This window comes from Pagrus major, chromosome 10 (genome assembly GCF_040436345.1).
Source record: "Pagrus major chromosome 10, Pma_NU_1.0".
Taxonomy (NCBI): domain Eukaryota; kingdom Metazoa; phylum Chordata; class Actinopteri; order Spariformes; family Sparidae; genus Pagrus; species Pagrus major.
This window is the reverse complement of record NC_133224.1, coordinates 278,660-291,159: the sequence shown is the minus strand read 5'-3', so window position 1 is coordinate 291,159 and position 12,500 is coordinate 278,660. Positions and strand designations below refer to the sequence as shown.

The 12,500-nt window shown below is 46.6% G+C and overlaps 2 protein-coding genes across 2 annotated transcripts in view; one reads left to right on the top strand and one right to left on the bottom strand.

The window, feature by feature from the left end:
* Nucleotides 1–1,141: 1,141 nt before the first annotated feature.
* Nucleotides 1,142–3,617, bottom strand: cyb5d1 (cytochrome b5 domain containing 1). The gene is made up of 4 exons (XM_073474885.1): nucleotides 3,494–3,617; nucleotides 2,726–2,802; nucleotides 2,417–2,635; nucleotides 1,142–1,474 (listed from the first exon to the last, which is right to left on the bottom strand). Exons 1-4 carry the CDS (start codon nucleotides 3,615–3,617, stop codon nucleotides 1,244–1,246), a joined length of 651 nt encoding a protein of 216 aa, XP_073330986.1. The 3' UTR covers nucleotides 1,142–1,243.
* A 2,193-nt stretch (nucleotides 3,618–5,810) lies between these two features.
* plod3 (procollagen-lysine, 2-oxoglutarate 5-dioxygenase 3) overlaps nucleotides 5,811–12,500 on the top strand; it is an 11,852-nt gene continuing 5,162 nt past the window's right edge. Inside the window, exons 1-9 of the mRNA XM_073474840.1 lie at nucleotides 5,811–6,016; nucleotides 8,252–8,343; nucleotides 8,485–8,621; nucleotides 9,282–9,445; nucleotides 9,640–9,752; nucleotides 10,679–10,742; nucleotides 10,901–10,998; nucleotides 12,021–12,122; nucleotides 12,209–12,340. Of these exons, the coding sequence (XP_073330941.1) occupies nucleotides 5,932–6,016; nucleotides 8,252–8,343; nucleotides 8,485–8,621; nucleotides 9,282–9,445; nucleotides 9,640–9,752; nucleotides 10,679–10,742; nucleotides 10,901–10,998; nucleotides 12,021–12,122; nucleotides 12,209–12,340 (987 nt within the window). The 5' untranslated portion in view covers nucleotides 5,811–5,931. The remainder of the gene's footprint in view (nucleotides 6,017–8,251; nucleotides 8,344–8,484; nucleotides 8,622–9,281; nucleotides 9,446–9,639; nucleotides 9,753–10,678; nucleotides 10,743–10,900; nucleotides 10,999–12,020; nucleotides 12,123–12,208; nucleotides 12,341–12,500) is intronic.

The window sequence follows — 12,500 nt, the reverse complement described above, 5'->3', positions numbered from 1 at the left end:
GGTCCACAGTGCAGTGCTGTCTATCTCATTCTCGTAGCGGTAGTCTGTCATGATGGCGATGTTCCTCTGTTGTCCTTTAAGACGACCGTCCTCACTGTGTCCACCTGACAGACACAAATCTACAGTCAGAGGTTGAACTCAACGTCTTCTGGAGCTTTCAGGCTGCTGCTCACAGGCCTCCTCTACAGACGAGCTCTACATCTCCTCCTGCTGCTGCACAAACATCTGTCAACATACACGTCTTCACTTTCTAACATTTAGCATGTTAGCATGTTAGCATGAGTCTGACAGGAAACCAGTCTTCGGTTGTAGACTTCTTTAGGACGACGGACAATCTCAACACAAAGTCCACTGAGTCACTGTTCTGGAGCTTTCAGTCACATGGCATGACCTTCAGGAAGACCCTGGTTCTGATCCAGAGCTCCAGAACAGCTGATAAATGGACCCTGAGGTGATCACTGAACATTTAGTACATTTTTTGAACTCATGCAAAGGTGAAAGACAGAAAAGTGCACAGCACGTCCGTCTCACTGTGGACAGACGAGCTGCTGCCGCTCGTTAAGTGAAATAACATGAGGACAGTAAGTTGTTTGAGTCGTCTGTCAGCTGCAGGACAACAAACCAACACTGTACAAACTCAATAATAAAACCATAACGTCTCACACAGCTACAGCTGCCAGTGAAGTGCAGTGAACTACATCACGATATCATTTTATATTCCAGGATCATCACCCACCTCGTTAACGTCCCTGCTGAGCTGTTTTCTGTCAAGCGCTCCGGTTTCCTCCGAGCCGTGTGAAAACTGTCCACTCATCACTTCACAGATATACATGTATGATTTCATAACATTTCTCAGATTGTTCACATCCGTGCAGGCAGATTTTATATGTGAGTCAGCCCAACACTTCCCTTTTATTCTAACAGATTTCTACAGAAACTTCCTCAAATGAGTCCCGTTCACCCTGAGGTTAGAATCAAACTGTCCGGTGGATGTTCGTTTGGATCTGACTGAACTTTATCGTGTTCAGTTTGTTCTCTCGTCAGCCGCCTCTGAAGAAATCTACATCAAATATTCTACAACAAAGAACTGTAGAAACATTAGAGCTGCTGGAGGTGATGATTTTATTAAAATGATCTTCAGAGAAAACATGTGAACCTTCATTCACATTAACTGCAGTGGGTATAATGCTGCCATGAGTCTGTACAGGTGTGTAGGTGAGGACGGAGTTGATGAGGTCAGAGGTCAGCCCTCGGTGAGGTCATCGTTGAAGTGCAGGAGGAGGGCAGGGGTGAACAGGTCTCGATCCAGTCGTAGGCGCCAGAGCTCGTGGTCGTCGTCAAGGATGTCGTTCTCGCCGAGCGTCCTGCTCATGTCCAGACTCACTCCGCCGTGTTTCCAGGTGTAGCTGCGGGCGTGAGAGTTGTAGCGCAGGTAACGCTGGAGGATCTCAGCCAGAGTCTCCTCTGAGCACACCTGAGGAGCAGCAGCAGGTCGGGGATCAGTTTACAGGAAACGTTCACACCTTCTCTGCACTGATGATCATGGGCCTCTGCAGCAGCTCAGCCATGAAAACATGTCCGCTAATGAAATCTCAATAAAATGTTAAAATCTTATCTGTCTGTCAAACTGCTGCTTTATCTGCTGCAGACGTTACGTGTCGCTGTGTTTTCACCCTGTGACGACGCTCAGCTGTACGAGCCTCTGACCAGAACATGCCTCTAACACATGGTGCTTTAATTCTGAAGGGACATTCTACAGGAGCAGTGATCCAGACTTTTATTTTGAAGGCGAGGTTGACTGTGTGTTTACAGTTTCTGCTAATTATGTAGCATGTAGCCACTGAAGCAGCTCCAGAGACTCTTTAATACATGTCTCTTTAACACTGCTAACTTAGCTGCTGGCTAGCTTTAGCTAACATTTTATTGATTCTCAATGAAACAGTTCCTGATTGGCTCAAATGTGTTAAAGGTGCAATATGTAGGAAATGGCCTCATGTTGAATTCATACTTAAAATAATCAGGGAGCAGATATCACCACGGTAACTGCTAACAACTTTAGCCGGCGTTAGCTAGTTAGGTTGGTTAGCTGTTCATCGAGCAGTCTGGACTAGAAGTTTGGAGCACCAGGGGAGTGTTGCTGTTTACACCTCTAGCACAGCAGCTTTGGAGCAGGGAGGGTCGGGGCTAACTTGTTAGCATGCTAACTTCAGTAGACATTCCTGCAACACAGCGACATAGTTGATCCAGATCCTCACTGCCCTGCAAGCTAACTGGCTAACCCCGCTGTAGCTCATGTAGCTACTGCTCTGAGACGTTACTGTCTTGGAAGCTGTCAGAGGGCTGTGATTGGTTGTTCCAGGAGAACATCCTGTCTGCTGTTGCACAGTGTTCAGGTGAGTTGTGTGTGGACAGTCACCTGCAGTCGCTGCTCCTGTGACGTCAGCGCGTTGATGACTCGTATCCACCTGGTTTTGGCGGTCAGCAGCCCCACCTCGTAGCGTTCGTCCCTCCACCAGGGCCGGCCGATGTCACTGACCCAGTCGGAGCGAGGGCCGGCGGGCGGGACGTGCACGAAGCGCCCCCTGGGGGTGTAGTACCTCACACAGTTGGTCAGTGGGTCCACATACTTCAGCACCTGAGGACAGAGGACAGGTTCATGCAGGTGAACCAGGAGCAGAGCTGAGAGCTGCTCACTGATTGGTCGGTTTGATTGATGAGCACTCACATCTTTGGTTTCAGGGTCGAACCAGGAGCTGATGTCCCGCCCCGCACACTCCAGGATGGGTAACAGCAGAGCGTCACCTGCACGCAGACATGTTCATGTCAAACACTGTGTTCATTTACCTGCAGCTGCTTTAACGCACCTGTAGCCCCGCCCACCACAGTTTAAACCACAACATGCTGCTTTAACGCACCTGTAGCCCCGCCCACCACAGTTTAAACCCCAACATGCTGCTTTAACGCACCTGTAGCCCCGCCCACCACAGTTTAAACCACAACATGCTGCTTTAACGCACCTGTAGCCCCGCCCACCACAGTTTAAACCACAACATGGTCCTTTAACACACCTGTAGCCCCGCCCACGACAGTTTAAACCACAACATGCTGCTTTAACACACCTGTAGCCCCGCCCACCACAGTTTAAACCACAACATGCTCATTTAACGCACCTGTAAAAATACTCTGTTACAAGTAAAAGTCCTGCATTTATTTATGACTCGTGATGTTTGTAGGAAAATCATCTGCTGGCTTGTTTCATTTATATTTCATTTATTTCCTTTTATTCTGTTAACTATTAACCTTCATGCAGGTGTGTTAGTCTCTGAGCCTGTTTTCATACCATGTTTACTTTCAATCACCTGCGTTTGGGTTTGAAAGGTTCTGTATGAACAAAGTTTGACTGATTGATTTCTACTAAAACACCAGTGCAGATCACAGTATGTGGCAGTATGCGCTGTGCTGGAGCAGCGGTTTGGACCGGACCTGAACTGACCTCGGTACTGGTTCATCAGCGGGGTCAGGTCGCACACTTTGCCCAGGAACGACACCCACAGGTCGGCAGCAGTGTTGTGAGCAGCCACCTCGGCAGGAGTGAAGAACTTGGCTCTGTCCGCCATCTTGAAACAAACAGACGACCTGTTTACACTCACCATGGCAACAAGAGGCGAGGGGCGGGGCTGCTCGTCTCCGCTCTGACGCGTCGCATATTTAATGAGGGGCGCCTGTAACAGTAATACTGAAAAAAATAACGTGTTTTATCATAAATGTGATGATTTAATGCAAAACACTGATTCATAAAATATGAAGAGTTATTTACACGTTATTCTTCATGGTTATAAAACATTTATAAGCTTAAAACATAGATTTAAACCACGGTTTTATTTCAACTACACGATTGTATGTATGTGTTATTTATTTTGTTTATTAAAAATGTCTTAAAAATTCTGATTTAATGATGGAAATTTAAGAATAATTTTATTTTACTAAAAAAAAGTTTTTCTGAATATATTGCAGTATCACGTGTTGTTACATTTATATTCTACATGCTTTGATTAATATAGAACACAATTAAAACATGTAAATAATAATAATAATATTAATAATAATAATAATAATAATAATGTCTGTGTGTGTTTACTATTTTGTGATTTGTATTACATGTACTCTGTGCTTGGTATTTCTCTTGTAAATTGTTTTAATTCATAGTGTTGTTGATGTAAAGCTCTTTGTAACTTGGGTTTAAAGAAATGCATTAAAAATGAAGTTTTTACTTCATAATAATAATAAATAAAATGTAAATACAGTACATAGTAGATTCGCCTTTACATGTGTGTATGCATGATGAACAAATGTAACAAGAACAGGGCTAAAGATATATAAATATAGAATAAAAATACACATATTTTACAATGAAATGTGTAGTTTCTGTGTTCAGATCTATACATTAATAATTACAGTAAGTATTGATGAGCCTCCCTCTCTGCGCTCTGAGAAGAAGCCGCTGTACCAGCTCTGTGTGATGTGTCGTCTGGGCTCCCTGGTCGGAGTGAAGGTGTCGAGGTGCACCGAGGTGTTTGGCCGGGATCAGTCCCCGACAGGCAGCTGGAGGTCCTTGTATAAGCTGCCTGTTGAGAAACCGGCAGCTGACCTCCAGTGGGGGATTATACACGGAGCAATAGCTACGAACAGACACATAGCACACCTGGACCCGGGTCATGGGGTGGGCTGCCTGTTCTGTGCACAGGAGGAATCTCTGGTTCACCTGTTCACCGGGTGTCCTCTCCCAGCCGGTCTGCTGGGGCTGCTGGGGTCTTGGGTTGCAGGTTTTGGGGAACAATTTTCTTTAGTGTTGTTTATTTATGGTCCCAAATACCTGGTGAGGAAGAAGCAGGTGTGTGTTCTGGTGAACTTTGTGTTTGCGGTGTGAAACTGGCGATCTGGATCTCCAGGAAGAACAAGGTGACGGGTTCAGGAAGCACTGAGGGTGAGCAGGTGATGAAGGGGCTGCCGGCTGCTCGTCTCAGGGTGGAACACGCGTATCATCACACTGCTGGTGATCTGGACTCTGCTCAGCGCTCTGGGGGGAGGGTGGAGGGAGGGTGGTGCTCTGTGGGGGGCAGGAGAGCTGCTGCTGACTTCTGATTGGTCAAATACTGTTTTGGTTTTATTTTGGTTGGTTGCCTGCTTGTTTGTTTTGTTTTGTTGCTTTGTTTGTTTGTTTGTTTGTTATGTTTGTTTCGGTGATGCACACCTGATTTTGATTTATCTTTGAGAATAACTAAATAAAGTTATTTTTAAAGTCAAAAGTCTCCCTCTCTCTCTCTCGCTCTGACCCTGTGTCTCTCTCCCCCCCTCTCTCTCTCTCTCTCCCTCTCTCTCTCTCTCTCCTCCCTCTCTCTCTCTCCCCCTCTCTCTCTCTCTCCCTCTCTCTCTGACTCTCTGACTCTCTCTCCCTCCCTCCCTCTCTCTCTCTCCCTCTCTCTCTCCCTCCCTCTCTCTCTCTCGCTCTGACTCTATGTCTCTCCCCCTCTCTCTCTCAGGAATGCATCAGACGTGGCAAACACTCACTTTCGCCTCTCTTCACTCACTTTCTGCGGCTCGAGGCCTCAGACTAAGACAGGAAACACATCACAGCCACCTCCTTTCCAAATGTCCTCCTCTGATTGGCTGCTGCGGAGCGGCTGCGACGCGCGGATTGCTCGGCGAGCACGTCAGTCACGACGGTCGGCCTCTGATTGGCTGCCCCCGAGGAATGGGCGGGAGTGTTCGCTCCGGCCTCTGTTGACATCCTGGAGCGGTGGTTATCGCGAGACTTGAGTCCGCTCGGGAGTCGGAGAGGAGCGCTGATGGAGTGAAGACGGGAGGAGAAGGAGGAATAAAGTGACGTCCACAGTCCGAACACAGCCGATACCGGTCCATTGAGAAGCCGCCATGTCTTCCTGTCGTCTTCTCTGCCTGCTGGCGCTCACCTTCCTCCACAGCTCCGTGTGGGCCGAACAGCGGAGGCTCTCTCCAGGTAAGGCCGCTCCGGAGGGTCTCCTGCCCGGCCAGGCGGACCACCCTGCCCCGCTGGAGCTGCTCCGCTCCTGGTCTGAGCTCATTCCTGCTCATTACATCGTTATTCACATGCTCAGCTTATTAAGAGGTTCAGCAGCGGCACATATTTTATAATAACCGATGACTGTGAGTTTATAAAGTTCAAACTTGAGGAGGTAAAGACCCCTGAAACTTCCCAACTTTAGCCTGGAGCTAATTAGCAAGAATGTCCCGCTGATGTCTCTTATTGTAGCTGTGTTCAGTCATCAGCTGTGTTTATAAACTGCACTTTAATAAAGTGTTGTGTTCATAACGATGTGAAACAGGGAAGAGTGCCTTTGTGTTTTCCTGTGAAATGAAGATATTCCACTAAAATAATCAGCTGATGGTTAAAATATGAACTGATTTGTCTGTCTGGGAAAATAAAGTAATAACTGAGCTGTAGTCATCACACACATGAACAGAAATCAGCTTCAGGTTCATACTACTGAAAACAAACTGTAAATCAGGTCTGCTATTAAATTGTTAATTTTCTAAATGAGGTTCAGGTTGTGTGTCGGTCCGGGTCAGCAGCCCTGGAGGAACCTTCCAGAACTGAATCACTGCCCACATCTCTGCTGCAGCCTGTTATCAGCGCTCAGACTGCTTCAGTCCGTCTCTTCTCTCAGTCTAACTTTACATTATTCTAAGTTTTCTCCGGTGTAAGTTAGTGGATGTTCATCTGCAGTAAACACGAGAATAATCAGTTTAAATAATGTTCTTAGTGAGGTTTCATCCAGTCAGGGCACAGAAACATCCACACTGCAGGTCGAGTCACACAGGTAATAAACAAGTAAACTTCCATTAAAGCAGAAAAAAGGAACAGAACAGTAAATAAATCACAGTCTTGGAAACAATCGGTCAGCAGACTTCACTTCCTGCTCTGGAGTTGTTTGAACTGCAGTGATAGTTTTAGTGTGAGAGTGAAGAAGTCAGCTGTGTGTGTGTGTGTGTGTGTGTGTGTGTGTGTGTGTGTGTGTGTGTGTGTGTGTTTGGACAGCTGTGTGTGTGTTGCCGGGGGTTTGTGGTCGGACACCTGAGCAGCAGATTAGTGAGCAGAAGCTCTGAAGTGTTTGTAGTGAAGCTGTTCTGATGTCCAACACGTTCACTGCTGAACACAGCTGTGATCATAAACCTCAGTATGAACACGCTGAACATACAATAATAAGACATTTAATAAAAGAGCAGTTATATTTATGTGATGATTAGATACCTCGTGATTCATTTATGATGCAGTTTGATCCCTAAATAACATTTAAAACAAGGTTTTCATTCAGACGTGTTTCTGCATCTTCTTTTAGATGGAGAATGATCGTTATCTGCATCTCTACTTTTCTGCCTTTATAAACCTCTCAAAGTGACGGGAAACTTGTGTCGTTGGTAAATCCTACTTCCCGTGAACGCATCATACCTCTCATTCATTAATTTTCTGCTGCTGAACTGAAGAACTCCCGATTATCTAGTATGACTCAAACTCAGAGAGGTGTAGAGAGTGTACCTCCACAGATGAGTGTGTGTTAATGAATCTGACGTGTACCACACACACTTTACACACATGTTCGCAGACTGAGGGAAACCTGGAGGACAAGGAGGCTTCTGTCACCAGATACTCTCTCTTTCTGTCTCCCCCTCCTGCTCCTCACCTCCTTCACCCTCAGAGGAACTTCTGAGGAATTTCACTCTAAATCCAGACTTCAAATTCCTCGAAAGCCTGGAGGGAGGTGGGGGAGGAGGAGGGAGAGGAGGGGGAGAGGAGGAGAGGTGGGTTTCCTGTCACGTCCTGCAGGATTGTACCCAGAGGTGGAATGTAACTAAGTACATTTTGGAGATCTCGTACTCGAGTACTTCCATTTTCTGTCACTTAATACTTCCACTACGTCTCAGAGGGAAATACTCTGAAGTACTTTTTACTGAAATGCTTTTATTTTGAAAGCTGTAGTTTTCAGGTTTATCTCTGTGATCAGAATGTAATCAATCATCTGTTAGTGTGTTATTACAGTTTCATAATAATCCAATAATATAACTTATGTTATTGTTATATGACAAGTAGAACAACACGACCATAGAAGTTGTTTTTGTGACGAGCAGCTGATGAAAGCTACACACTGATCTCGATCAGTTTCCTGTTGATTGACTTATTGATTACTGATCACCTGCTGTCTGTGTGTGTGTGCAGAAAATCTGCTGGTGATCACCGCGGCAACAGAGGAAACAGACGGCTTCAAGCGCTTCACGAGGACGGCCCGAGAGTTCAACTACACTGTGAAGGTAACACACGCACACGCACACACACATTGAGGTCTGTAATCTTAGTGGCTTCATCCGTGGAGATAAGTTCAAGGCCCTTAATTGAGAGAAGAACATGATGATGATGATGGTGTGTGTGTGTGTGCTTGTGTGTGTGTGCAGGTCCTGGGTCTGGGCGAGGACTGGAAGGGTGGTGACGTGGCCCGGACGGTGGGCGGAGGTCAGAAGGTCCGATGGTTGAAGAAGGAGCTGCTCAAACACTCGGACAAGAAGGACATGGTCATCATGTTCGTCGACAGGTAACACCCACCTGTCTGTGTGTGTGTGTGTGTGTGTGTGTTTGTGTGTAATAAAACTCTTCCTGTCCTCATTTCTCTTTATATTCTCGCTGCTTCTCTTGAGTCTCATCTTCTCTCTGTTGTTTCTTTGTTCTTCTGCCTTCAATAAGAAATCTGACTCACCTGTCCTACTTACACACACACACACACACACACACACACACTCATCATACATCCTCCAGGTGTCTCTACAGCAGCCTCTGTTTCTGAGTTAAATGTGAAACATTTTGACTGGACCTTGGTTTCTAACAGCTGCAGCAGCTGTGTACAACATGGATTTGGGTGAACTGAGCCTTTATGTGTTTGTGGTTGAAGTTTCCTGTCTGAGGTTTAAGCTCAGCGTCCTGCTGCAGGACACACTCACACATTCTCACTGTCCTGCAATGATTGAACCAATAAAGTTTTTGTGTTTCCGACCAAACACACGACAGATTCAATAGAAAGAAGACCCACCAGCTGTGTTCAGACAGATGATACTGTGAAACACGACTGTTCTGTCACAGATGTGTTGGTACATTGAGATTAAAAAGCAGAAAAAGGGGCCTGAGGTCATTTAAGATGAACTCACAGTTTAGTTTTCTTTATTCAGTAAACTTGATTGTCTTCCGTCTCCTCCTGCAGCTACGACGTGATCTTTGCGTCGGGGCCGGAGGAGGTGCTGTCCAAGTTCTCTCGTCTGGGTCACAGGGTGGTTTTCTCAGCTGAGGGCTTCTGCTGGCCCGACCAGAGACTGGCCTCCAAATACCCAGAGGTGCATTCTGGGAAACGCTATCTAAACTCAGGAGGTGAGACGCCGTCTGCGAGTCCTGATCAAAATCATTCATCGGTGTTTAGTGACGAAGTTCAGACGTCTCAGATTCAAGCTTCTCCTGTAAACAAACATGGACGCCGAGGAAGAAATGATCAGATCAGATGTAGTGAACCACAGTGTGTGTGTGTGTGTGTGTGTGTGTGTGTGTGTGTGTGTGTGTGTGTCCAGGCTTCATCGGCTTCGCGTCAGATCTCAGTACTATCGTCCAGCAGTGGAAGTACAAAGACAACGACGACGACCAGCTTTTCTACACCAAAATCTACCTGGACAAGACTCAGAGGGTAAAACTGATTCATTCAGAGAATTGTGCAGAATTTCTAAAGAGTGTATTTTTCTTCCTGTGAACTCGGACAGAACCTGAGGAAGTTTATATCTACAAAGATGGACTTTGATGTGTTAGACTTCCAGGTTAACTTTTGTCTCGGTCCGACTATAATCTCCACTGTCTTCATCATCATTCCCTGACCGTGGAGACTGATGGACGGAGGAACTAGAGAGGTTATTCAATCATAGAGACAGATGATGTATTGATCCTGTTTGAATCACACACATGATGACGACACAGTGACGTCGTCTCCTGACTGAAACATTGTAGAGCTGCTCCTGTATATCAGCAGCTCACAGAACTGAACCAGAACCAGAACTGCAGTTGTCAATATGAGCAGATTTACTGTGATGTTTATCTTGTTTACGAGCTTTTCTGACCCAGTTGGCTCCATGTTGGTGCTGGTTCTGGTGCTGATGAGACGATGTAGTTCACTGAGCGCTTTAACACAAAACTACATGAGGTTTGACTTTAATACAACAAACTGACAAACATCATGAGATTGATGACCCAGTTCAACTGGATCAGTACATCAGCTGTCACAAACATTTGATCAATAAGGTCCCGTGAGATCCGCTGGAGGGGGCGGGGCCTCAGCTGTCTCAGCAGAAAGTGTCTTTTTCAGAGAAACATATGATCCTGAACATGAACAACAGAAGGAGCTCAGCTGCGACCACTGTGTGTTGGCCCAGAAGAAGAAACTACGTGGGTTCTTGGTTTAAAGTCAGAACTCAGTTTTCTGTGGACCTAATCCTCTTCTGTACCAATCAGTTCACTACGGTGGCCCTGAAGGCCCAAACAAGACGTGTGACGACTGAAAAGCTGTTAACAAACAACAGGAAACACTTTGTGGATTTGATTTGATGTGATTCTTCTCTTCAGACCAAGTTCAACATGACTCTGGATCATCGCTCACGAATCTTCCAGAACCTGAACGGAGCTGTTGGTGAGTCTCACACACACACACGCACACACACACACACACACACACACACACACACACACACACACACACACACACACACACACACAGTAACAGTACAGTACAACAAGTAAACAGTGTGTGTCCAACATGAATGAGCTGATTGTGTCTCTCTCTGGCAGAGGAAGTCGTCCTGAAGTTTGAGAAGGCAAAGGTCAGAGCGAGGAACGTCGCCTACGACACGCTTCCTGTCATTATCCATGGCAACGGACCCACCAAGGTAACCCACCAATCACAGCCCACCAGAGCGTCCTGAGTGAGATGTGTGGTGTGTGGGTTTTACACCTCAGTGACAGAGACGTGATGCTTTAGTGTTAAATTATAGTTCAGAATGTAAGTGGAGAAAACAACAAGTGAAGGAAGGCTGTCATTAGCTCAGTAACACTGAGGCAGAGAACACAAACATCTCACCACTGTTCCTCTGGACACAAAACACAAGCTCCAGCTTTAGTATCACACACCTGATGGTTCAGCAGCGCGAAGCTACAGGATCTGTAACAGACGTTCAGCAGGACAGAACCCTAACCCAGTCACTACCTGCAGTCACTACCTGCTGTCACTACCTGCTGTAACTACCTGCAGTCACTACCTGCTGTCACTACCTGCTGTAACTACCTGCTGTAACTACCTGCAGTCACTACCTGCTGTCACTACCTGCTGTCACTACCTGCTGTAACTACCTGCAGTCACTACCTGCTGTCACTACCTGCTGTAACTACCTGCAGTCACTACCTGCTGTCACTACCTGCTGTAACTACCTGCTGTAACTACCTGCAGTCACTACCTGCTGTCACTACCTGCTGTCACTACCTGCTGTAACTACCTGCAGTCACTACCTGCAGTCACTACCTGCAGTCACTACCTGCAGTCACTACCTGCTGTAACTACCTGCTGTAACTACCTGCTGTAACTACCTGCAGTCACTACCTGCAGTCACTACCTGCTGTCACTACCTGCAGTCACTACCTGCTGTAACTACCTGCTGTAACTACCTGCTGTCACTACCTGCAGTCACTACCTGCTGCTGACATCAGCAGCACAGTGATGAGCTCTAACAGGCTCTGGTTCTCCTGACGGATCACAGGATGATGAATCACTGATATTGTAGTATTGTGTATCTGCTCTTTATCAGTTCTTAAATCCAAGCTGAACAGTACCAGTCGGATCATTGAGGTGTTCTCTTGACACGTGTGTGTGTGTGTGTGTGTGTGTGTGTGTGTGTGTGTGTGTGTTTGTCTGCAGCTGCAGCTGAACTACCTGGGTAACTACGTGCCCACAGCGTGGACCTTCGAGAACGGCTGTGCCATCTGTGATGACGACCTGCTGTTCTTCAACGACGTACCTGTAGGTCCACTCAGCTGACAGCACTGACGGTACCGCTCCTGTTTCACTGTGGTGTCCTCAGTGTGTTGAAAGTGTGTGTGTTCCAGGACGAGGAGCTGCCGCTGGTGTACGTCGGGGTGTTTATCGAACATGCGACTCCCTTCATGGAGGAGTTCTTGGACCGACTGACGACACTCAACTACCCGACAACAAGGATCCGCCTCTTCATCCACAACAACGTACGACCCTGAACAAACAGAAACCCTCTGTTCTGTTCTGTTCTGTTCTGTTCTGTCCTGTTCTGTTCTGTTCTGTTCTGTTCTGTTCTCTTCTGTTCTGTCCTGTCCTGTTCTGTTCTGTTCTGTCCTGTTCTCTTCTGTTCTGTCCTGTTCTGTTCTG